This window comes from Sturnus vulgaris, chromosome 3, assembly GCF_052056855.1.
Source record: "Sturnus vulgaris isolate bStuVul1 chromosome 3, bStuVul1.hap1, whole genome shotgun sequence".
NCBI lineage: Eukaryota > Metazoa > Chordata > Aves > Passeriformes > Sturnidae > Sturnus > Sturnus vulgaris.
The window spans coordinates 50,691,840-50,716,064 of record NC_142245.1 but is presented as its reverse complement, the minus strand read 5'-3'; the positions used below and the strand labels follow the sequence as shown (position 1 = coordinate 50,716,064).

At 37.5% G+C, this 24,225-nt stretch overlaps 1 protein-coding gene across 5 annotated transcripts in view; it reads left to right on the top strand.

The window, feature by feature from the left end:
• UTRN (utrophin) overlaps nucleotides 1-24,225 on the top strand; it is a 344,257-nt gene that overhangs the window by 105,161 nt on the left and 214,871 nt on the right. For 4 of the 5 annotated variants that reach the window (XM_014879021.2, XM_014879020.2, XM_014879019.2 and 1 more), the window contains 17 exons: nucleotides 1,873-1,986; nucleotides 2,796-2,951; nucleotides 3,820-3,990; nucleotides 6,261-6,440; nucleotides 7,914-8,048; nucleotides 8,556-8,705; nucleotides 10,084-10,245; nucleotides 10,579-10,707; nucleotides 11,138-11,311; nucleotides 11,858-12,013; nucleotides 13,354-13,524; nucleotides 15,390-15,569; nucleotides 17,265-17,393; nucleotides 17,504-17,674; nucleotides 18,270-18,419; nucleotides 19,520-19,657; nucleotides 20,479-20,631. In XM_014879021.2, the coding sequence (XP_014734507.1) occupies nucleotides 1,873-1,986; nucleotides 2,796-2,951; nucleotides 3,820-3,990; nucleotides 6,261-6,440; nucleotides 7,914-8,048; nucleotides 8,556-8,705; nucleotides 10,084-10,245; nucleotides 10,579-10,707; nucleotides 11,138-11,311; nucleotides 11,858-12,013; nucleotides 13,354-13,524; nucleotides 15,390-15,569; nucleotides 17,265-17,393; nucleotides 17,504-17,674; nucleotides 18,270-18,419; nucleotides 19,520-19,657; nucleotides 20,479-20,631 (2,619 nt within the window). The remainder of the gene's footprint in view (nucleotides 1-1,872; nucleotides 1,987-2,795; nucleotides 2,952-3,819; nucleotides 3,991-6,260; nucleotides 6,441-7,913; nucleotides 8,049-8,555; nucleotides 8,706-10,083; nucleotides 10,246-10,578; nucleotides 10,708-11,137; nucleotides 11,312-11,857; nucleotides 12,014-13,353; nucleotides 13,525-15,389; nucleotides 15,570-17,264; nucleotides 17,394-17,503; nucleotides 17,675-18,269; nucleotides 18,420-19,519; nucleotides 19,658-20,478; nucleotides 20,632-24,225) is intronic. The other variant, XM_014879022.2, reaches the window with a different exon arrangement.

Sequence of the window (24,225 nt, the reverse complement as noted above, 5' to 3'; positions counted from 1 at the left end):
TTACATGGGATTGTGGGGATAGGATAGGGGATAATGGGCTCTCAAGTGAAAGATGGTAGGTTTAGATTGAATATTAGGTAGAAATTCTTTACTGTGAGGGCAGTGAGACACTGGAACATGTTGTCCAGAGAGGCTGTGGATGCTTCATGCATGGAAGTGTTCAAGGCCCATTGGGATGGTGTCTAGTGGAAGGGTGGCCCTTCCCATGGCTGGTGAGGTGGAACTGGATGACCTTTAAGGTCTGTTCCAATGCAAACTATTCTATGATGAGGATGTTCATGTCTAAAAATTATCAACTCTTGTACATCAATAGCCTACACTGGTTATTTGACCACTGATAATTATTTACCTGTGCACTGCAGGAGCATTTACTTAATTAAACTTTTGTAGGCTTGGCTTGTGATTCAGCAAGTTATTTGTGTGTCTGACTTTGAGTAATCCCACTTAATTTCCTTTAGCTACTTATGTAAATAGTTTATTGTAAGAAAGCTAAATTAGTTGTGTGCCAAAGTGCCTTGTCAAAAGGCAGCCTTTATAAATACATTTGGTTTTACATTAAGCCATGGTTCACTGTTAAGTGTCCTAGGGTCTGTTTTTTGGAAAATGATTTTCAGGCTATTCATCTGCAGGAATTCCACCAAAATGGAGAAGGAATGAAGAAAATGCCATGACTTTGACCTCTAATGGTAGCATTGATGTAAAAATAAACACAAACTTAGTCTAATGGATTTTCATTAATGCAGACATTTTTTGAGAAACAGTGTAGCATATTGATCTTGAAAAAACTGTTAGTGTAAGGTTTTTAAGAAAATGAATTGTATACTTTCCTTGTCTGTGATATGCAGAGTAGAAGGTGAAGTTGATGAGCTGTTCTTTGATGATGATTGTGTCAGTATAAATAGATGCCATCTATTAAAAACTCCAACCAAATAGTCCAAAAATGTCAAGTGAAAGTCCAGCTATATTAATAAAAAATGTCAACTACATAAGTTGGTTGAACTAGGGGAAGGAAAATACCTCTTCGTACTCTGTGTTGGTTTTTTTTATAAGGATAATTTGGAAACATCCACGATTGCATGGGAAGGAGATGGCAGTACTTCTGTCGCCTTCCCTCCCTCCTTCCTTTCCTACCTCATTGCAGAGTATAAGGCAACTGCCAATTTTTAGATCACATAATTTCTGAATTTGGATGTGTTTGCTTTTTTCCCCCAAGACTTACTCTAGTGAGTACAGTAGCTGCTATTGGCCTCAAACAGCTAGGCTGCTTTTTTGGTTAGTCTGATCCTCTGTGGTTTTTTCCATTTATGTGTCTTGCTTATGCAAGTGGATTTCCCAGCATGATTTCTACCTGAAAAGTAGATTTAGCATTATCCACTCCTCTTTTCCACATATGTATTTTTATAAGGCTTTCTCTTTTCCTTGGGAGGGCAGTTTTCAAACAGTCATGCATTTTTTAATCATAGTTTTTAGGCATATTTCCAGCTTTCAGCAAGGTCCTTCATTTGAAGAGTAACAACATAATTCTTGAAGCCATGGTCTCTTCCCTACCTGATCCTGTGCTGTAGTGTGATTGATAGTTTGGAACGGTGCAGTGTCACTTAAACCATGCTCTGGTGGATGGAAGAATATCACTATGAATTTAAGATTCATATATATTTGAGAACAGAGTAATTTGGGATACCCCTCTTCCCCCCAAAAATCCAGCAAAACAAACCAAAAAATTAAACAAAAGTTGGTCTGATTCAAAACCAAGACTATGCCAGCAGTTTGTAGAATACCCTTTGCAAGCTGCTTGCTAGAAGTTGAAATGCAACAGCCATACATTCTTCATCACAACAATGTATCAACTCTTCCTTATTATATTTGATTTAGACTGACTCAAAAGTTGTTCATAAGTGGATGGATGGTGTGAAAGACTTCTTAATGACAGAAAAGGCTGTTCAAGGGGATACTGAAGGACTTCAAAGGCAACTTGACCAGTGCACAGTGAGTTTTCCTCTTATGAGTCTTTTGAAATAACAAGTAGCATCATTTCTTTATTTTTTTGCTTATGCTATTAAGTCCATAGCACATTACGCCCACCAGAAAAATTGTTTTCTTTTTCTTCAGGGCACATTTGAGTTGTTTTATTTTTTTGCAACTATAATATTTTGTGGTTTTCAGAGGTCTTCACTCTAATTACAAATACCTATCTACAAGTTGGCATTATTTCCCCTATATAAGGTTTATATGTTTTTCCAATTTTTTGTGATTATGGAATTGAATCTGTGCATGAAAAGTGCCTTCTGCATTAACTTTCCGAGGGTAGTAAAAGCAAGAAGCAAATAACTGATAAAATCCTAAAGTTCAGAATTGTATCTTACAAGGAAGATTCCTGGCTAGTCAGTGGAACATCATGATCACAATTACATAAAATTTCATCTTATAGTAAGTAATTACAGTGTACCTTCAAATGTTTGTTTCCAGAAGAAGAATATAAATTGAGGTACACGAGTAATAGCAGAATATTTAGTGCATGTAATCTTCAAACTTGTCTTGTTTGGATGTTGGCATTTGGCATATGAAGATATTTGTGCTGTGTATGGCAAGCTGTATTTTGTTCTTTAATTGCATAGTTCTGATGTTTTGAATCACTGAAGGATTATTTTAAGCAGTCTGGTATTGATCTGATCACAGTATTGATCTGCTCAAAGTTTTTCTGAAATAATTAAAAGTTGCAAAATTATTGATGCTTCTGTAGATTAGTATAATATCTTGCTGAAGAACAACATTAATTTTCTCTGATGTGTGTTCAGATGTTTATCAATGAAATGGAGACAATTGAACCATCGCTGAAAGAGATGAAAGAACTGGAGGCTGCTTTAAGAGCTCAGCCTATTGCAAGTATAAATACTTGGACAAAGTCGAGGCTACTAGACTGCCAGACTCAGTGGGAGAAGCTGAGCAAACAGGTGAGTTCTCCACATGTTGCTAGTGCTTGCTTGTTACTGCAGCAGTCTGGTTGTGTGGCATTGCAAGGATTGTGAGGAGGTAAAGTGGTGAAACTGTGGGATGAGAATGTTTTAACTGTTTCACTGGAAAAGTGGTTGAAGTCCAACTTGAATACACACATTTCTTGATACCTGACTGGAAGGCTCAAAATAAAGTCTTTAATTCCTTGCAATCAAAAATTAATTTGTTCACTTTGCCTTATGCTGCTCTTTTTGGAGAGTGTGGGAGGACAGTCTGACTTTTTTGTTGTTGTTTCTGAAGTCTACAATATAATGCTGTCCTTGTATAATTTTTATCTGTTTCCAAGCAGCTTTGAAAAATAAAAGGCTATAAATAGACTACCACTCCGGTGTATTTGGTTGTTTCTTTTGGGTGGAAGCTTTCTGCTGTCTGTAGAAACATATTTCCTTTGTTGCAATTGCTGATTGGAGAGCCTTGTTATTGATATAGAATCCAGACTGTCTGGGTTGTGGAACAAAGTGAGGCCTGAAGAGTATTTTATTGATCAGTATAATGATATATCTAACTATATGATACTTGTAATATGAAGAGGATTTTATTCTGTCTGACTTTTTCCAGGGAATGTTACCAGTTTATGTTCAATTAAGGGGAAGAAAAAGTAATTTCTCCTTCCCTTAGTTTTAGATTTTGTTGATCTGCTAAATAGGGTTCATAAGTTTGTGTGTGCATGTAAAAGTGCTTTGTTAATTAAAAAGGCCTGAATATGTTTTGGTAGTGAAATGTTTTAACAAAGACTTTTGGTTTTTCACATGTACAAGGACATTTAAGTAACAAAGCTGCTATTTCTTTCTCCATCTTTGATTCTAGATCATTAGTCAGAAAAATCGCCTGTCTGAAAGTCAGGAAAAAGCTGTAAATCTGAAGAAGGATTTGGCAGAGATGCAAGAATGGATGACCCAAGCTGAAGAAGAATATTTGGAGAAAGATTTTGAGTACAAGTCCCCTGAAGAGCTAGAGAATGCAGTAGAGGAAATGAAGGTCAGCAATGCCAGCTCATTGTAGAGGCCTGATTAAAGAGAAACAAAACTTTACAGCTTTGGGGGTTGACCTTTTATGGAATTATGTTTGTGGAAAGGAGCTCAGGTCATGACAAGATTAGTGGTATTTGATTAGTGGTATTTTTCATCTTTGCTTTGTGGAATTTTTGATTTTTAAAGCATAAACTAGAAAAGCAGATGTTCTTTTTGGCCACGAGAGGTAGGGAGTTCATAATAAATAACAGCTTGCTCAGCTGTTGAGTCAGGTTTTTTATATATAGCATATTAAACATTAGGAATATGGAAAAAATTTTGCAGGAGACAAAACTTGATACAGGTATAGTGTCCTCTTTTATTTCTATCTAAATTAGTTGTGAAAACATTCTTCTGCTTCTATCTCTTGGATCTCAGTTTCTTGCCCCCAAAATATTGTAATTCCACATTTAGAAAATCACTTTAAAACAAGTATATTGTAAGGGTAACATGTGCTCATCATCTGTTGTAAACAGTTTTTTAACAGCATGGGTTGGGATAGATCCACAAGGATCAGTGAGTTATGTTGGTCCCTGCTTCTCTAGTTTTGGGTCTGGTGGCAAAATAAATGGAGAGGAAGGAGATAATTTTGTCTCATTATAATATTGTCAGTTGAACAGAATTTTCTTGGATATATGTACAAAGTAAGCAGTTCTCTGCTTTTTAATCTAAGAATTCAGTCATATCTTCATAAATGTTTTGACTTGTGTGTACACTTTTTAAATGAGTATCCACTATACTGTTACTTGATAGCTCATTAAAAAAAATTCTCCCTTGCAAGTGCTTTGACAAAGCCATTTGAAGTTCTGAGTTGTCCTTTTTGAAGGGGTTTTCTGAAGCAGTCCTTAACAAGCATTTTAATATATTCATGTCCTTTGAAGCCATTTGAGATCATAGTCTGACAGCTGGCTGAATACAAGCCAAGGAAAGAGCCTTCTTTTCATTGGCAAATCTATGAGACTTTTAGCACATTTACCTTTGTCAAATCCAGATTATATTATGTATATTATGACAGTTTTGTCAGTGAGCCTGTAAGCTTATTCTAACACTTACAATTCCCTTTCATTTGCAGTAACAATATTATCCTACTTTTAGGGAATACTTTTAGGACTGTGAAAGAGCACTCTGGATTTTGCTCATTTTGCATATGGTTTTAAGTTTGCCAGTTCTGTTTTCATTTGAACAGAGTGGAACTCCTGCTGACATTAAGAGGAATAGGTTTAAGATAAGGCTGGGTAGTTTTTGAAAATTCTGCCATAAAATATATTTCAAAAATCTTCTATTCTTTGCCCTTCTATTAACTGACCTTTTTTTTAAAATTGCCTTACATTTAGAAGACATCTTGAAATATATGTACAAAAATTAAGCTGAAGTCTACTATATAGTGCAATGCCTTATTTATCAGAGGTATTTCAACTTCATGAAACTGTTCTTGAAATGTGAAAAGAAAGATATGGAAAGCCTCTATTTCTGGAGCCTTTTCTTTTTCTCAGCAGGGAGACTCAGACTGGTCTGTCTGATCTATCTTCCATCTATCATCCTTCCTCAATTCTAGCGAAGGCAAAATTTGACAAGTGGTAATACAGTTTCTCCAGACCTGCGTGTTGAGAGTTGTGCTGTACTTACCTGTATATGTGTTGCCAGGCTCTTCTGAGTGTAGTTAGATTGAAGGAATTCTTCTAGCTGTCCTTTTTGTGTGTTCCTTGAGCACACCCAACAGCTGTGAGGGAGGTTCCAGCTTTGTAGTTGCACATGTTCTGAGTAATTACATTATCTTTCCTGGATAACTTTGGGAGATAGTTACTAAGCACTGAGACTCATCATTTCTGTAAATTCACCCTACCTTTTTCTTCCTGGTACACTTGTTTTTAGCAAACACTTTTTTTTTTTTTTTTTTTTTTTTTTTTTTTTTTTTTTTTGGTTAATTTTTTTTTATTGGCATGACGGCATAGAAATAGCACTGAGCTTCTCTTTATTTTTTCTTTGCTTTGAGTCATGAGGGTTGTTTTTTTTAATGAATAAACCATAAATGGTGACTATATTTGTATGATTAATAAAACGGGATCTTTCAACACTTACTAACATGACCTGAATCCTATGGAAGTTAGTGCTGCATTTTTTTGCGTTCAGGCCCAAGAAACACATTAGCAGCAAGACCTCCAATGTGAAACTGATCTTTGGTGAGTAGCTGAGTGTAAGGCAGTTGAAGGCTGATAATGTAATATGTTTTTTTGACAGAGAGCGAAGGAGGATGTGTTGCAGAAGGAGGTGAGGGTGAAGATTCTCAAAGACAACATCAAGATGTTGGCCACCAAAGTGCCATCCAGTGGTCAGGACCTGGCGACTGAGTTGAATGTTGTGCTGGAGAACTACCAGCTACTGTGTAATCGGATCCGGGGGAAATGCCACACTTTGGAGGTAAGAATGATAGCTTTCTGCTTAGAAATATCTGTTCAATTCCTTTATTGACAGTCTGGATGAGGATGTCAATTCTACCCTTAGTAAATTTGCAGATGAGACTAAGTTGGGTGGAAGTATTGATCTGCTGGAGGGTAGGAAGGCTCTGCAGAGGAATCTGGACAGGCTGATTTAGTGGGCTGAAGCCAAAGGTATGAGGTTCACCAAGACCAAGTGCAGGTGATCCATGTAGTGCTGCAGGCTGGGGAAAGAGTGGCTGGAAGACCAATCCAATGAAAAAAGGACCTGAGGATGCTGATACACACCCATGGAATGTGAGCCAGCCCTGGTGGCTCTGAATGGCATCTTGGTATGTGTTAGAAATAGTGTGACCAGCAGGACTGGGGAAGTGATTGTCCATCTGTTTGTACTTGGTGCTGGTGGGGCCACACCTTGAGTACATTGTCCGGTTCTGGGCCCCTCATTAAAAGGAGTACATTGGGGTGCTGGGAAGGGCAGCAAAGCCAGTTGGAAGGTCTGGAGCACAAGTGCTGTGAGGAGCTCCTGAGGGAGCTTGTGAGTGTTTAGTGTGGAGAAACGAAGGCTGAAGGGTGACCTTACTGCTCTCTACAACTGCTTGAAAGGCGAGTGTAGCCAGGTGGGGTCTGGCCTCTTCTGAGGCCAGTGTCAGGTTGTGAGGGAAATGGCTTCAAGCTGCTCCAGAGGAGGTTTAGGTGGGGCATTGGGAAGAATTTCTTCACAGAAAGAATGATTAAACATTGGAATGGGCTCCCCAGGGAGGTGGTGGAGTCACTGTCCCTGGAGGTGTTTAAGGCAAGAGAGGATGTGGCACTTAGTGCCATGGTCTTGTTGACAAGGTGGTATTTAGTCACAGGTTGGACTGAATCATCTTTCAGATCTTTTCCAACTTAAGGGATTCTGTGATTCTGTAAAATGAAGGCAGGTGGCACAAGAGGGGAATGGAGAAGGATACTGAAAATGTCTTAATGCAGTAGCTTCAACATAAATGCGTTTTAGCTCTTTCCGAGATTACTTTCCCATGAGATGATGTCTCATAATCCTGTTACTGATCTGTGTATCTTCTAAAATGGCAAAAAGAAACGTAGCAGAAATTAAAGGTTGAAATCCAATAATAATTAGAACACAAGATTACAGTCTGGGATAGGGTGTGTTTGTCCTGTCTTTCAAAGACGAGCTGATGCATTTTGTTGTATTCTTACATAGTTATGTGAACCTTTATGTCAGTGATAGTTTTAACACCAGTTTAGAGACTATTATACTCCTTTCTCTGTATCTCCCTGATAGAGATGTGTGTTTTTCTATTTAGAACATACTGTACTGTGAGATGTTTTAAAATATTTTCTAATTGCCTCTTTTAGGTGATTTCTCAGACACATATCTTTAAGTTGCTCATAGGGTATATGAGCTATGGCTGGCATTCTAGGCTAATTTTTTCTTTTCTTTTGCTCCTAGGAAGTGTGGTCCTGTTGGATTGAGCTGCTTCAGTATCTTGATTTAGAAACAGCTTGGCTAAACAATCTGGAAGAAAGAGTGCAAATGACAGGAAATCTGCCTGATAAATTGGATGCTGTCAATGATGCTCTTGAGGTATTATAATGATTCTATCAGTGAGTCATTTTTTAGATAGCTCTGTTTAAAAAAAAGAAAATTCTGCACTTCAGTAGCATACTGAAATGTGCTGAATATTCTGATTCTTCACATTAAATGAACATATTACTCTGAATTGGAAATGGATATTTGTAAGATCCTCCACCAAAAGTGGATTTTTACTGTATGTGATAGTGCCATTCTTGGTACTCTGATAAAATTGTATGCTTTCTCCGGGCCTGTGTAAAATGATTAATTCCTTCCAGGGCTTTAGTAGTATGAAATTATGTGAGTAGGCAAAAAGTGCTGTGAAGTTTGATTATCTAAAGTAAAATCATCTCTGTGCCATAATACCATGTGCCATTATGAATTAAACCATAACTAATTTATGCTTTTAGAGTACACTCAAGACAGTTGAAGTGTTAAATTTGTGTATACAACCAGGTTTCCAGCTCTGAAAATACAGTAATATTCAGTGTCTTGACCTTTAAAACTTTTTCTAATTAGTCCTTGGAATCAGTCCTGCGTCACCCAGCTGATAATCGAACCCAGATTCGGGAACTCGGCCAGACGTTGATTGATGGAGGGATTCTCGATGACATCATCAGTGAAAAACTGGAAGCTTTCAATGCCCGCTATGAGGAATTGAGTCACTTGGTAAGAACTTGGGGTTAGGGTTGAAGTAGACTGGATTTTTCAGCTCAAGTCTGAAACGATTCTTGTTATCTAAATTCAAAGATGACAGACGGCAATACAGGAAAAGAATAAACAGTGTCAGCATTGTCAGCTGTTTTCAACTTGTAAAAATGTCCAAAGAGCAAGATGCTTTTCTGTTTTTCATTACATGAGTCAAGTTTTGTTTTGCAAGCTTGCACTGCAGAATGCCCTGTTATTTTTCAGATAATTTTGACAAAAAAGGCAATTCCAAAATCAAGGAACAGCTCAATATTAACAATTTAGTATTGTCTGGCTACTACCATAAATACTGATAATATTCTCACTAACTGTAAGAAGCAGGAGTTTAAGTGCCATTTTTACTCTCAGAAATAGCTAGGAAGAAGTCATGCTGAAACAAAGAACAAAAGGAAAACATTGTTCTCATTACTCATCTAATTAGGTTGTCCTCTTCCTCTTCTCCTACTCCAGTCTAGTCTTTTATAGATTTAGTAAGTAGAGGAAGACTAGCTGTATTTCAGGTAGCACAGGTTTCTGATTTGTGTTCTGTATCCTGGTAATACAGGCATGTTGTAGGATGCCAAATTGTAGGATGGGAGTTGTTTTCTGTCACTGATGAAAAGATGTAATCATAGAGGGAATTTCAGTTCATCCTCATTACAAGGAGCAACATGAATGCAGTGCCCTCAGCTGGGGGCTATGTGCTGGCATTTAAGTTAGCACTGACTACTGTTTTTCCTGTTACAGCTGTATTGCCATATAAAAACCCGTTTGCCTTGGCAGCTGCTGCACTGGCACCCTGGGCTTTTGACAGCTCTCCACATCAGTGTGTGTGTGCACATGCACTGTGATAGTGGGGAATTTGTATTCCTGTGCAGGTAGTGACACTTCAGATGCTGTTAAAGGAAGAGGCAATAAAGGGAAAAAACAGAACTTCTGTTTTGACAATATAACTAAATGAGTTTGTTTTGAAAGGAAATGTGAGTATCAACGTATCAAATAACATTGATCTGTGGTCTATTGCGAAGTTTCTGTTCCCTATTGAATAGCTAGTTTTTGAAACTGGTGTGGTTTTAACATAATACGTGCTTCCCGAGGTAGTAGGAGAGGTGTGTTTTTGCTATCTCGTATGTATCTAGCAGCAGAACTTTTCTCCTGTTCCACTGTTTTTCAGATACTGATTCAAAAGCCATAGCAAGCTTCAAAAATTGCTGGTTTCTAAGATTTTTTTTTTAGCCAGTCCTCCAGGTGCAGGATTTTGTTTTGGTCTCTCCTACCTTGTTTTGAGGAAGTCTGTTATATTTATATAATTTATATTGAATTGCTGCTTCATCTTGTCTTACCTTTCTGTCCTGCTCAGGCGGTGAGCCGACAGATCACCTTGGAACAACAGCTTCAAACCATGCGAGAAACCGACCACATGCTGCAGGTCTTGCAAGAAAGTTTAGGAGATCTGGATAGACAGCTGACATCTTACCTGACTGATAGGATAGATGCCTTTCAGATGCCCCAGGAGGCACAGGTATTTCTGTATAGCTCTTCACTACAAAACTTTTGGAAATATTTGACGATAGTGCTCAGTCTAAACTTAGTAATAAATTTCAGTCCTGTGCTGATGCTGTAGGTGTTATTTTTTTGTAATCTGGAGTGCTTTCTTTTTCAAAGAAGCTTGTATTGAATAACAGCAGCTTTCAATTTAGCAAGCTGTCACCAAAGGCAGAATATTTAAAATAAACCTGGTGGTGTTTAAGTTTTACAGAGTAGATTTACTTCTGGTGGGTGGTAAGAAAGCTCCCCTTCCTGTATCTGCAAGCAATTTTGTCAAATATTTTTTCCTGTTTCTGTGATATGGCAGAAAATTCAAGCTGAGATTGCAGCTCATGAATCCACCTTAGAGGAGCTGAAGAAAAGTGCTCGCTCTTTCCCTCCTGCTTCTCCTGAATGCAGGTCTCCCCGTGGTGGAACTCAGCTGGATGCTTTGCAGGTAAAGACATGAGTCACCCTTTCACACTGCTGTGCCAGCCTGTAAATTGTTTGGTGCAGTCAGCTGAACCTCAGAAGAAAATAGTATGTGCTTTTATGTGCTTTCATAAGGAAACAAACAGTCCTAGATGAATTGAACAAGGAAGCTTAAATTTCACAAGTATCATGGGATAAATGCTGAAAGTCAGCAAGTATATGAGTAGAATGGATATTTTCAAAGCATGTAATACAGAATTATCTCTCGTGCACCTAAGGTAGACATTAGGAATAGGTGATGGCAACAGTTTTTTTGCCAAGCCAGAATTTCATATATATTGATTTGTGGTGATATGATGGGTTATAATCTGCGGTGTGAGATGTTTTAAAGGTTATTTTTTGAAGTACAGGTGCTAATTTAAAACAATCTTTCAATGTAATATTCATTAAAACAGAGAAAGCTCCGTGAGGTGTGTACAAAGTATCAGCTTTTCCAGAAACCAGCCAATTTTGAGCAGCGCATGTTAGATTGCAAGCGGGTGTTGGACGGTGTAAAAGCAGAACTTCATGTCTTGGATGTGAAGGATACTGACCCAGACGTAATCCAAGCTCACTTGGAGAAGTGCATGGTATGTATGCAATGTTCATCAATCATGCTTGGGGGTGCTTCTATTTTGTGTAGTTCTTGTTGCTTAAACTCTCTCCTGAGGAAATTTTGCTTAAAGTCTTCATGGAACATGGAAAGTGCTAACAGAGCACTTGATAGCTAAAAACCTCATATTCTCTTAGGACATAAAAGTAGTGGGCTATTGATCATAGATACAGTGGAACAGCTGAGTTTTTATAAAATCCCTTCCCTGATTCATCCTTATGTTCTGGAGAAGCATCACAGTCATTAGTATTTGAACAAAACAAATACTGTGCATAAGATGAAGTACAAATCACAATGTTTGCCTTGGAGTAAACACTGTTAAATTATTGATCTTATTCATTTTTGAAAATAAAAACTAGAATAAAATATAGAACCTTAGGAGTTTGGAATCTTCTTGTCAGATATTGCTATTAATTCATAAATCAGTGTTTAAGTGCAATTTGAAGTTAAGGTCCTCAAAGGAAGCAGAGTCAGAAAACTTGTGCTACAAATTGATCGTCAATATACATATTTGTGCTTTTAGAAACTCTATAAGACCCTCAGTGAGGTGAAGTTGGAAGTTGAAACTGTCATCAAGACAGGAAGGCAAATTGTACAGAAACAACAGACGGATAATCCCAAAGGGATGGATGAACAACTGACAGCACTGAAATTTCTTTACAATGACTTGGGGGCACAGGTAAGGAAAATAAATAAAGGTATGAATATTTGTCTGCATGTAATTTCTCTTTTTTGTTGTTAGATGGTGTTTTAAGTTTGATTCTAAAGCTGATAGTATGTGGACTAATTGCTGCATCCAGGAGCAATCAGTGGAGAGATTAAAGATTATACATACCTCCCTGGAGGAGAGGTAGCCTTGAAGAAAGCAATGTTCAGAGTTTTGATTCACCTGGCAAAGCTGACCTGCCTTTCATTAAAGTCCTTTTAAGATAGTTTATGGTCAGATTGTCATGTCAGAAATGTGAGTTAGTCTGAGGTTTTTTGGGTGCCGTGATGGTTTTGAACTGTAGTCCATCTAAATGGTTGCTCTCAGTGTGAAACAGAAAATGCAGGCAAACCTGTATTTCCCATTTACTACATTAAATATTGCATAGTTTTCTTATTATTTGAGTATTTACTTATCTAAGAGAAGTGTTGAAAAATGGTTAAAACCTTACTGGGCAGGTAGGAATTTCTACCTAAATTAAGATGGAATCATAAATGGATTTCTGTCTCTTCAGTGCTCCATGAGTTAAGCTAGGGGTAAAGGGTCAGATTATAGTCTTGGAATATCTCAGAATGGGTCCTAGGAAATATTTTGCAGTTGTAAAGTTGAGAACATCCAGGAAGCTATGAATTCTAGAAGGCATGTAGATGAGATTAGGAAAGGATAGAAAGACAGAGTTACTTGCAGTATAATGTTATGACTTTTCTTTCTGAGCAGACAACAGAGCACAATTTTTTGAAACGTCAATTGATTCTTACTATGGTGCTTGGAGTTCTTTTCAAGTCTGTGTTAAAATTTGACCAGACTAATTGCGTAACTGGTGTGAAATACAAATTATTTTACTGCAGCAGACATCAAATTTCATATTAATTTTACTTATGTTTTTAAGAGCAGAAATTTTTCTTTACAGCTTTCTACTAGCAGGCCTTACAAATTACTAGGAGGAACTGAATTTTACCTGTGTGAATGACTGACTGGATTGTATGCTCCTTTGAGTTTCAGCTAAAGGATCAAAATAGAGTGATAAATATCAGTTTGGTGATTGCTAGCTATAAATAAATTAGTATGCCGGTTTCTTTATCTCCTTTAGGTGTATCTCAGTTTAAAATTATTTGTATAGATTTTGTGCTGTATAGTAAGGTACAGATGCTTATAAACTTTCCTTTTAGGGTTCTTCCTTAAAGCAGAACAGTTTTAAGATGCAAGGGTTTTATACATTTTAGGTAGATATTTTAGCTGGCTTGCACTTTTGTGTTTGCTATCTTCTAAAATCTAATTTTGTTTTCTTTCTTTCCTCTTAATTTTTTTTGTAGGTGACAGAAGGAAAACAAGACCTCGAAAAAGCAACCCAGCTGGCACGCAGAATGAGGAAAGAGTCTGCCTCTCTGTCAGAGTGGCTGGCTACCACTGAAGCTGACCTCGTGCAGAAGTCCACTTCGGAGAGCTTGCTTTCCGATCTAGATTCAGAAATTGCCTGGGCCAAAGTAAGCATGCTTACTATATATTTGTAGAAAAAATTTCTAATGTTATGGCAATACTATGTACAAGTGGCTGTGAATTCAAATCCCTGTAACTTGTTCCCAAATCTCCCACATACTGAAATTTTAGTAGAGTCAGTAGTTCATGTTCAGTACCTCACTGAATGTAATATATTCCATCTCAGGCATCTTGTGTCAACCTTAAATGGCCAGTGAGGTATTTAAAATATTACTACATATTTGGTACTAATAGGTGTTTAAGACTTACTGTATCTCTTACACATTCTGCAAGTATACTAGTCTTAAAATTATCAGCAAATATAATTGTGGACTGGATCTGATATTTTACTAGTAGAGCAAACTGAAAGTGCATTGAATGAAAAATTGAGTTTGTAACTTTTTATTGAAACAGCTTTGTCTTCAAAATTGTGACTGCAAAAATAAGAGGCTACTGTAATTCCTTATTTTCTTTCACCTATACGTTGAAGCTTTTAATTGAAACAGGCAAGTGTATTAGTTACTTTCTTCAGAGTAATTATATTTTCTCACACTGTAGAAATTTGGATATTACTAGGAGTTAGCAGCAAGTGTCAGTTGGTACAGTTCAGCAATACTGACCTTTGTAGTTTTTGTTTTCTGTCACTTTTTACTTGTGGAATGGTTCTGTCTGCAATCTTAAAACTTGAAAGCTCACCAAATTGCAAATTAATCTAATATAACCTGTTCTCACACATTTCAATCAGGATTAGCAATTATTAGCGCTAGGGTTTTGCTGTGACAGCATCCCCAAGATTCCTTTCCAAACAAACTTTTGAATCCTTATTGGAACTTGATTTACCATACATTTGTAAACGGTTCAAATAATGACTCTTATCCTGCATCACCAGGAGGACAAGTCCTTTATGTTGCATACAAAGTTGTCCTTTCTGTTTTAAAGTTTTCTAGAGGCAGTTTTAAAATGTACTAACTTGAGTATTTGTTTCTGTTTCTAAGATAAGTTATGATAAAATAATAAGTGACTTCAGAGATATGTTCAAGGAGCTCCAGACACTGGCTGTGATTAAGTGCATTATTCACCACACTGTACACTGACATCATAGAGCTTTCTAAGTAGGCAGATATCATCAATAATAATTGGTGATCTTGTATGGCAAGAGATCTGTTTTTCACGTGGAAACTGTGTGCTCATATTCAAGAGATGACATATCGCTTAATTTGCATGTCAGTATGCATACTTTCAAAAGAGGTAGGGTTTTTTAGATTTAAAAAGCTATTTAGAAGCAGAGATGACTTGGAAAAAAGGGTAGACCTAAAGATAAATATATTTACATATCTTTATATAGATAATAAAACAATAGAGATTCTGTAATATGTAGCCACTGAATTGAGCACCTGCAGTAATGAGTTGTGATGGTTGTCAAAAAAATTTTAGCATTTGCCTACCACGTTTCTCGTTGTTGCCAACTGTAAAAGTACCTTAATAGGAAAAGATATGGAGGAATCCAGAGTGTCTCTTGACATTTTGTGCTGTACAGTGCAGAAAAGAACCTTTCAAAAATGGACTTGCAGTGTAGTGTGATGCATTTGCTTTACCTGCAGAATGAAAAGAAATGGTGAAGATGACCTAAGACAACAACCCAAAAGAGTCCTGAAGTTGTTCAGGACATTTACATGGATTGTTCTCTCACTCTCTCTTTAAAAAATGAGCTCACTATCTACAGAGAGTGACTGTAAACAGAAGGCAATTACACTTAGTTTAATTCTTTCCACAAGTGAAGATGATCTGCAATATATTTGTTTCTTGTGGAGGTAAAAATCTGTCTCCCTTGTGTTTGGGAGCAGTGTAGTGTTAATGTCTGAACCTGTTTCAGAATGTGCTGAGAGAGCTGGAGAGGAGGAAGGCTGATCTGAAGAGCATCACAGAAAGTTGCACTGCACTCCAGTCTCTGGTGGAAGGGAGTGAGACTGTCCTGGAGGAGAAGCTGTGTGTCCTGAATGCTGGCTGGAGCAGAGTTCGAACCTGGACCGAGGACTGGTGTGACACCTTGTTGGTAAGTTGCGTGTGTGACAAATATTCAGGGTAGCTCTCCTTCCACCCCTTTGGAGCAGTTGGAGTTTTCACTTGTCTCACTTTATTGTAAAGTGAAGTTTTCATGATGCCTCATGGACTTAAAAGAATGTGGCATGGTTTATGCTGTAGGTGGAGAGGTAAGTCATGAGGTGGTATACAATGAGGAAGGTAGAAAACTTGGCTGCTGCATGTGCTGCTCTTTGTTCAGCCTGAATATTCAGCCTCTGTGCCAGCTTGAACATGAACAGTGGGTTTGTGTTGATAGATTTTCTTGAGACCCAGATGATGGCTATTTAATGGACAATGGATAACTTCATAGTGGTGTTCAGCAAAGCACTTGTGACTCTGTCAGCCTATTCCTCTTTTGGACAGACCATAACTGCAAGTGTTTGAACGGCAGCAGCATCTGTTTGGCTGATTAAATGAAAGCCCAAGCATATTACACACCTAAAGCTGCTAATTGAGCTAAATGGACATGCAACAGTCTACCAGTGATACTAGTATCAGACTGATGCTTTTATATAAATAAGATATTTTGGTGTTGTTTAGCTAGCTATGACAATCAACTCAAACCAGGGATTTCTGAAGGTGGAAGTTGTGGAAACTTAAATGTATACATGGATGGTGAGCTCTGTGCCTTTGGTCCAGTGCCTGCTGCAGGTGATAGTGTTGGTTTTGTAATCCAATTCTGTGTTAGGAGTAGTCAGGTAGTTTACCTTTATGTGTAAATGCTGTAAGGATGATCCATAACTAAATACTTCTAGACTATGTTCATATCTGGTGATAAGTATTGTCTATGCTCTCTATATCAACGTCAAGAAACTTATAGGTCCATGTAGAAAAAGAACAATTTGACCTTACAAAGTATTATCATAGGCCTTCTCTCTTTTCTCTCCTCTCTTTGTTTAGTTATTCTAAAAGAGCAAATCTTGTCTACCTTTTTGGTGAAACTTTAAACTGATTGTTACTTCTCTGAATCTGATACACAAAATAATGTGACATCTGTCTGCAGCACCTAATGTTGCAATTTCTCACTGCATGTGGAAGCGAAAGCAGACCTAATTAACATTTCTACAATTCGGCAACTTTTCTTAAGAGGAAGAAAAAGTTTAATCAGTAAAATATCAAAACCTGATTGCTGTAATTTGTAAATTTGGCATAATTCCTTTCCAATAAAAGAATCAAACAACCACACACAGTGCATACTGTTGCACCTGCTAGTGCTGATAGAAAAATTGTGGGGTTTCAGGTTGACTGAGATATTATGATCTGGGTATAATGTTGTAATACATTGTCTATCTTTAATTGTGGAAACTACCTCAGCTACTTCTATTTCCCTTTCTGTGAATTCAACATTATATTGGCAAAGAGTTTAGAATGAAAATTGAATTTTTAAAATACTATTGAAGATGAAAGATACCATCTAATTTTCAGTGTTTCATTCCAAAGTGTGTCCATAACATTATGGATCTCCTTCTTAGCCATAAGATTTTGGCATGGTTGATTTATTTGATGTTTTTTTGAGTTCGTGGGGTTTTTTTGGTGTGCAGGTTTTTTGTTTTTTGGATTTTTTTTTTTTTTTTTTGTTGTTGTTTGTATTTTTTTGATTTTGGGGATTTTTTGTTCACTTTTTAGAAGTTTCTCATATTCATAAATTTTTTTCGTCTTTTTCCAGAATCATCAGGGCCAGCTGGAAATTTTTGACGAAAATGTTGCCCACATAAGTACTTGGTTGTATCAAGCTGAAGCCTTACTGGATGAAATTGAGAAAAAGTCAGCTAGCCAAAAGGAGGAAACTGTGAAGGTAGGAAATGTGTCATCTGTCAAAATATTGCCAGTCAACTCATGGATTCTGAATTACGTCAAAATTGGTTTATTTTTAGATAACCATTTTCATTTTCTATCACTTCTTAGCGTTTAACATCTGAGTTAGATGATGTCAGTCTCCGAGTGGATAATGTACGTGACCAGGCTGTCATCTTAATGAATGGTCGGGGTGTGTCGTGCCGGGAACTTGTTGAACCCAAACTGGCAGAACTCAACCGTAATTTTGAGAAGGTCTCTCAGCACATCAAAAGTGCCAAGGTGAGGATGAACAAGCCCCAGAACTTGCCTGGGAGGTCTGTGCCAAGATGATGACAGCTGGCTTCAGTGCATAGATCACTGTTTATTAGAACAGCACTTCTCTGCTTTTGAATTGTCTTTTAGGTGTTGGTATTATTTACATGTGAAGAATAGACTGATATTTTTTTTTAATTTTATTTTATATATATATATATATATCTTTTTTTTTTTTTTTAATTTTAGACCAGCTCCTTTTTTTACCTGAGTAGCAGACGATGACTTTTGTGTCATGGGAGAATTTACAAACAGCTGTTCAGAAAATTGTATATGTTGCAATACATATTTGTGAGCTACAAAACAATCCCATAAGCTAATGTGACTGGAGATTTTTCATTATTTTTGAGAACAAAATAGTCAGATTGAAGTTTGAACGTAGAAACTTGGTAATAACTACCAAGTGCATTCAAGCTATCTCTCAGGTCAAACAACTGTTACAATTTTGATTTATACTGCTATCTAATGGTCCTGCAAACAGATATACCTGTTTGTGGGGGATTGTGTTGAATTAGCTGAGACTGAATTTTCAGCTTTACTAAGGTTTTATTTTGCTTTGCAGATGCTTGTTGGACAAGAACGACTTCCTGTCATGTCAGAGACTCGTGAAGCTAGAGTGGCTTTTCTAGACCTGGAAAAATTTGAGAATGACATACAGAATATGTTAAAAGTTGTGGAAAAGCATCTGGAGCTGAATGGGGAAGATGAAAAGGTTTGTGAGCAATGGAACAAATAAATAACTGAATAAATTACTTTCTATTTTGTCCCCATACTGTGTTGCTCCAGACTTTGAGGGAGAATTCTAAGAAAATGTAAAGGGTAGAAAAGGAAGGGAACTATGAGGTTGTTGGATTCTCTGCACAATTTTCCAGTACTTTTCCCATAGCTATTGTCTCTTGGCTGTTGTGTGGAGAGTAACTAATCATACTTGAGATGGTATTTTAATCACGGTTTTATAGAACACAGGTAGTGAACTCTGACTTTTGTTCATCTATCTTCTATCTCCTCAAAGTAGCTCTTTGTAAGGAATCCTTCCTGTATTTGAATGATGTTTGAATGAGGTTCAAATTTAAACAATAAAATGCATCACAGTGCATAGGCCAGGTCAGAGGATGCTTGTGAGGTAAGGTGCAAGTAAGAGTCTTGTAATGTGGCTCTATGTTGAAAATCCAAATAAAAGCTTTGAACAAAATTTACCTTCTTGATTCTTATCTAGACTCTGCTATTCACCCATATAAAACTGCCATAGTTTTGTTTGCATCTTGTCCACTATAGCCTTGTTGCCTACAAAATCAGGTAAATTCCTGTCAGGCCACTCTGTCTGCCTTCCTTTTAAGCAGCTCAGATACTATAAACTGAGCTGGAAATCTGGATATAAGTCTATGGAAAATGCCATGTATATTACAGAATGCAAATTTTAAAAGATTTCTGTAGAAGGGCCTATTGTTATAGAGTCTAGTCTTCCTTTTATGCTGCTTTTATATTTATTTAATTTTTGTTTTTGTGCTGTTCTGCTCTGAACTTGCTTATCAAGGTATATCTAGAATAGAAATGGAGCTAGAGTCATAATACTCTATTGATGTGACTGCATTGTGCTAGCTCATTAAATTTCTTTCAGTACATCTCTTTATATAGTTTATGGAATGAGCAAGTTGGATTTTATGACTTGGTAGTTGTAGAGGAGAATCTCTGCTTGAATTTGTTTTGCTCCCATTTGTATAATAAAAGTTTGGTACAATTTCTGTTAATATCTGAGCAGCTAATTTTTCTAAAATTAATTTCTGTAGATAATAGAGATTTGTGTAATTTTAGCTGGATCAAGAAAGAGCTCAGATTGAAGAAGTTTTACAGAGAGGAGGGCAGTTGCTCCAGCAGCCTATGGAGGACCATAGGAGGGAGAAGATCCGCCTACAGTTGTTGCTTCTGCAGAAAAAGTACAGCAGTGTGCGGGTACGTTTATGATGATTACTACAACTCATTTATCAATTTTCCCTTTGATATCCCACTTACAACCTATAATCTGTATTTTATAACTAATGACTCTTAGCGTACATGATTCTCTAGGCGAGAGTTACATGAATGTGCACCCGATCTGAGTCTCTGAATCTTTGCAATTCCAAAATATGAATTTTTCCATATCTAGGTTTTGGGGGAGTGGTTTTGATTTTCAGAGGTCATTTTCACGGCGGGCCACCCTATGTATTTTCCCAGATAGGTGCATCGAGTAGGACACTTGCTTCACCTGCCTTTGCTGGCACTTGAACAGAGGTTTGTTTCCACCATCAGGCTGTGTGAAGAGTGACTAAATACACACATACATACACAAACATACCAACCTCTCAGCATAAGCCCTTTCTGTGATTCAGCCTGCTCCCAAATTCCTCTTCCTCCCTATACAGGGTATTAGCAGTGACTGCAGATTGTAATACTTGCATATACATGCTGTGTTAAAAGTGGTTCTGTCTGTACCAAATATGCTCCTTTTAGCTCACCTGTTTGAATCAGGCTAGAGTTGGCAAGCTGAGATGTAGTTCAAAGATGCAGGGCAAGACCCTCAGGCTGGCTTTGATTACATATCTATGCAGATAAAGAGAATTATTACAATTAAAAGAATTACTATTACAAAAATTAAATTTGTACTATTGTGTATTTTGGAATTTGCTCCTTCAGGTGAATCCCTCAAATATTTTTGTTTTTCAAATAAGCAAGACCTATTCTGTTCACTACTTCCCTCTTTTTACACCATATTTTCCTAATACACTGGATTGTAGGAGTGCAGGTCATTTCAAAGGAGGCAGGCGGTGGAACTCTCTCCAGTGTTTTCCCAGTATAAGAAGGAGCATGATAGTCTAATGAAGTGGCTGAATGAGGCTGAGGACCGTCTGTCAGGGCTGCAAGGTGTGGAGGATGAACAAAAACTACAGGTAAATGAGGCTTCTGTTTCTTAGAGCAAACAGTAAATGATGTGTATGACCTTTAGAGATTCATACACTAGAGTTTAATCTAGTGTAGTGATCTTCTTTGGACACCTCTGTGGAAACAAGTGTGTCAAAATGACAGCATTCATTTTTTGTTAGGAAATTATCAGCATATGCTAGTTTGGGATTTCTACATAGTTATCATAGGTCCAAAAGATCTCATCCTTCAGGCCCAAATCTTAGACCGTGATCTGGGCAGTGGGCCTGAATCAGGACAGTTTGTTTTGCCAGTCTTGATCCATGAGGATTACACTTAACCCTTTATCAAAACTCTTAAACAGCCTGATTTAATATCTATTTGGTGCAGGTATGATAAAAGCCTTGTCTGAGGCTTAAATCCTGTGGTCAGGGTATTGTACCTACTCTGCTGTCTTTTCCTGCCTCAAGTGCTTAGAGAGGGATAACTGCCTCATGTAATGGAAATTACAGTACACAATCAATATTAATTAAACAGACAAAGGTTGAAGTATTTCTGATAATGTGTCCATGGGTCTTGACAAACAATTTTGCAACTGGTATGATGTCAGGATCCAGTAAAACTTACTGCCCAGAAAGCTGTATGCCTTAATTGTTGAGGATACAGGTATTTTTTTGATTGCTTTTGTTGCGGCTTTGTGGGTCTCTTTTTTTTTTCCTCCTCTCCATCCTTAAAAACTCTTTGTGTTTTTGTGGTAATTGAATTTATAGTGTAGGGAATAACAGTGAAGAACCTTGTGAAAGAGTAAGTAATTTCTTGAACAAGCTTGAGGGCTAGGTAATCTGCATATAAAGCTTCGTAATTAACATCTATCAACCTTTTTGACTACTCTGTAACTTTTTAACCCAAAACCAAGAAACTTGGAGGCAGGGGTAATATGCTCTGGCTCCCTGTGAGACTCGCACCACAAATCACATTGTGGTGCTCTTTGCTCACAGCTAGCGCTGTGTGGCTTCAGCAGCCAGTGACAGATGCTCTTCTGCCCTTTGTCACACAGGCCATTCAGTATCAACTTTTAGATCTGCTGCTCTTACGAAAGACTGTTTCATGTTATGAGGGTCCCATGCAGAGCTGTGCAGCAAAGAGGGCCCAGGGTCTGTAGAGCAGTCTGACATCTGACTGCTCTGCTGGGTCTCCAGCAGTCTCTTCTGGTGACATAAGCTCCTTGGACCTGACTGATGCCATGGAATTTTTTTGAACGGAATGGGGATCCATGTGTATTTAAAGTAAAGCAGCATTATTCAATTTTTCTGTTTGACCATCAAGTGCTTTGAATGAATCAATTACTAGACAGAAATGGAAAAATGGTGCACCTGCATGGCTCTTTGCTAATGGGGGCAGTCCAGTCATGCCTCAGATGGGTCCTCCTTGTCACTGTTGTCTCACTGCAGCTTAACTATATTCTCTAAGGAAGATATTGTGTTTCCTGTAAAACCCTTTTCTTAAAGAGATATACTGCAGTTAATCCCTGCTACTGCTAGATCCATTCCTGGATAAGTGAATCTGGTTGCAGGATGCAGAATGTCATGTCGCTGTGGATTACTGTACCAATTACAGTAGACTGCTGATGGAGAAACATTATCCTTGCTCAGGTGAGCTAGATTGTCAGAAAGGGGCCACAGCAGTTTTTATTACTGTGTGAAACTTGGAAATTCAAACTGCTGCTTTTGCTTCGTGTGCCTGTGCCTCTGGATTTCTGATACTTGAGTGCTAAGGCAGCTTGTCTCAAGTGGCCTTATTTTACTTATATAACTTGTTCTTTTCACTGGCTCTAATAATCAATCTTGGACACTGAAAATGGTGTGAGACTAACATTGCTAAAGGGAGAAATAGTCTTCCCAAATATCATAATAATTTTAGATAATCACTGTTGCTCCAGAATTTTCTTGGAGACACCAGACTTGAAATTTGCAGTTCTTGTTGCTCATTGCAGCTTAGGACTGAGAAGCACTAAATGAACTCTTGACCAGCTGGTGTGCAGGTGGCTTGAGCCCTCACCTTGACCTTTCTTCCTTTCCTTGATGTAAGGAAGCTGTAGTGAGCAGAGAAACTGCTGTTTGAAGTGAAGAGAAAGGAAGATTTCAGCTGCTGAGCTGGGGAGTAGACGTCAATTGAGCTTTTATGTAATACATTATTTATGCTTTTGTAAGCAAGTGTGGAGGAGAGGACTTATTTATGGTGCTTTTGAAGGTTATATCTATATATTGATTTGCTGGAAGTAGCTGGATCATAAATATTCTTCATCATTTATGCTTCTAGGGATTATGGAGTTAAAATATCTCTGAAATATTGGTAACCCTTCTGCATAGTTGGTACTTCTGAGTAAGTCTTGTTTTGCTACAGATCCAATAGCGAGAAAAGTCTGCACTGAAAGTTTGCATCTCATAGAGGTCCTTCTTTTCTAACAGTGCTTTAGTATTTATTTAAATTGGATTATTCTGCCTTTGTTCAAAATGAGGGAAAGGAAGAAATGAAACCTTAAATTGCAGAAGTAATTAGTTGCCTGAATTCCTGAGAGATTTTTCCAGGTTTTAGGAAGTTGTTTTGAAGTGAAAATGGTAATTTTGCAGATGGTAAGTGAATATACAGTTGCAGGCACAGTGCATTTTTTCCTGTAAACTGAAGCAGACATCATCTTGAAAGCTCTTGAAATATTACTGCTGTAATAAAGATAACTTAATTTTCTAGTATGCTTTTTATAGAGAAGGTTCTGGCTTACTTAAAATATGAACTATTGTTTGCTGATTGCGTTAATTAAATGGACACGAGCTTTGGGAAACCTTTTTTTAGAAAACTAGCTCTGAAATATCTTGAGATTTAAAAACTGGCTTATATAGTTAAACACCCAAGGAGGTGAATGATTTAATTTTATTCAATGTCTAGGGCAGTATTTTCCAAAATCTACTTGGAAGTAAGTCAGAAGATCTTCTTGAGTTGAATCATTGGTAGATTTTGTTTCAAAATATATTTTAGTGTAAAAGAGGAGGAGGAAAAAAAATCTGAAACTGAACTCTGAATTGTAGGTTAAACTGTATGCTTAGTAGGAAATAAATTTTTGACTTCCAAATTAAAAGCATTTTTAGCATTCTTATTGAGTGGCGTTATTCATGGAATGTTCAGTAATAACTGAGTATGCTCTTTATTCCCCCAATCCTTTGTTTTTCCTAATATTTAAAGAGAGCAAAATTAATAAGCATGCTCTGTCAACACTGAAATTAAAGTAGAAAAGGACTACTAAGACATCCAGCCAGATTTCCTCTTAAATAACCGTATATTGACTTATTTGTGTATGCTTAAGAAAAATTGTGGGAGAACTGAAGTACTGCTCCTATAAAGACAGACTGAGGGGTCTTTTAACCTGGAGAAGAGAAGGCTCTGGGGAGATTCTTATTGCAGCCTCCCAGTACCTACAGGAAAGCGGGAGGGGACTACTTGAAAAGGCATGGAGGAATGTATCAAGGGGGAGTGGCTTTAATCTGTAAGGGAGCAGGTTTAGATTAGACATTAGGAAGGAATTCTTCACTCGGAGGGCGGTGAGACATTGGAACAGGTTGCCCAGAGAA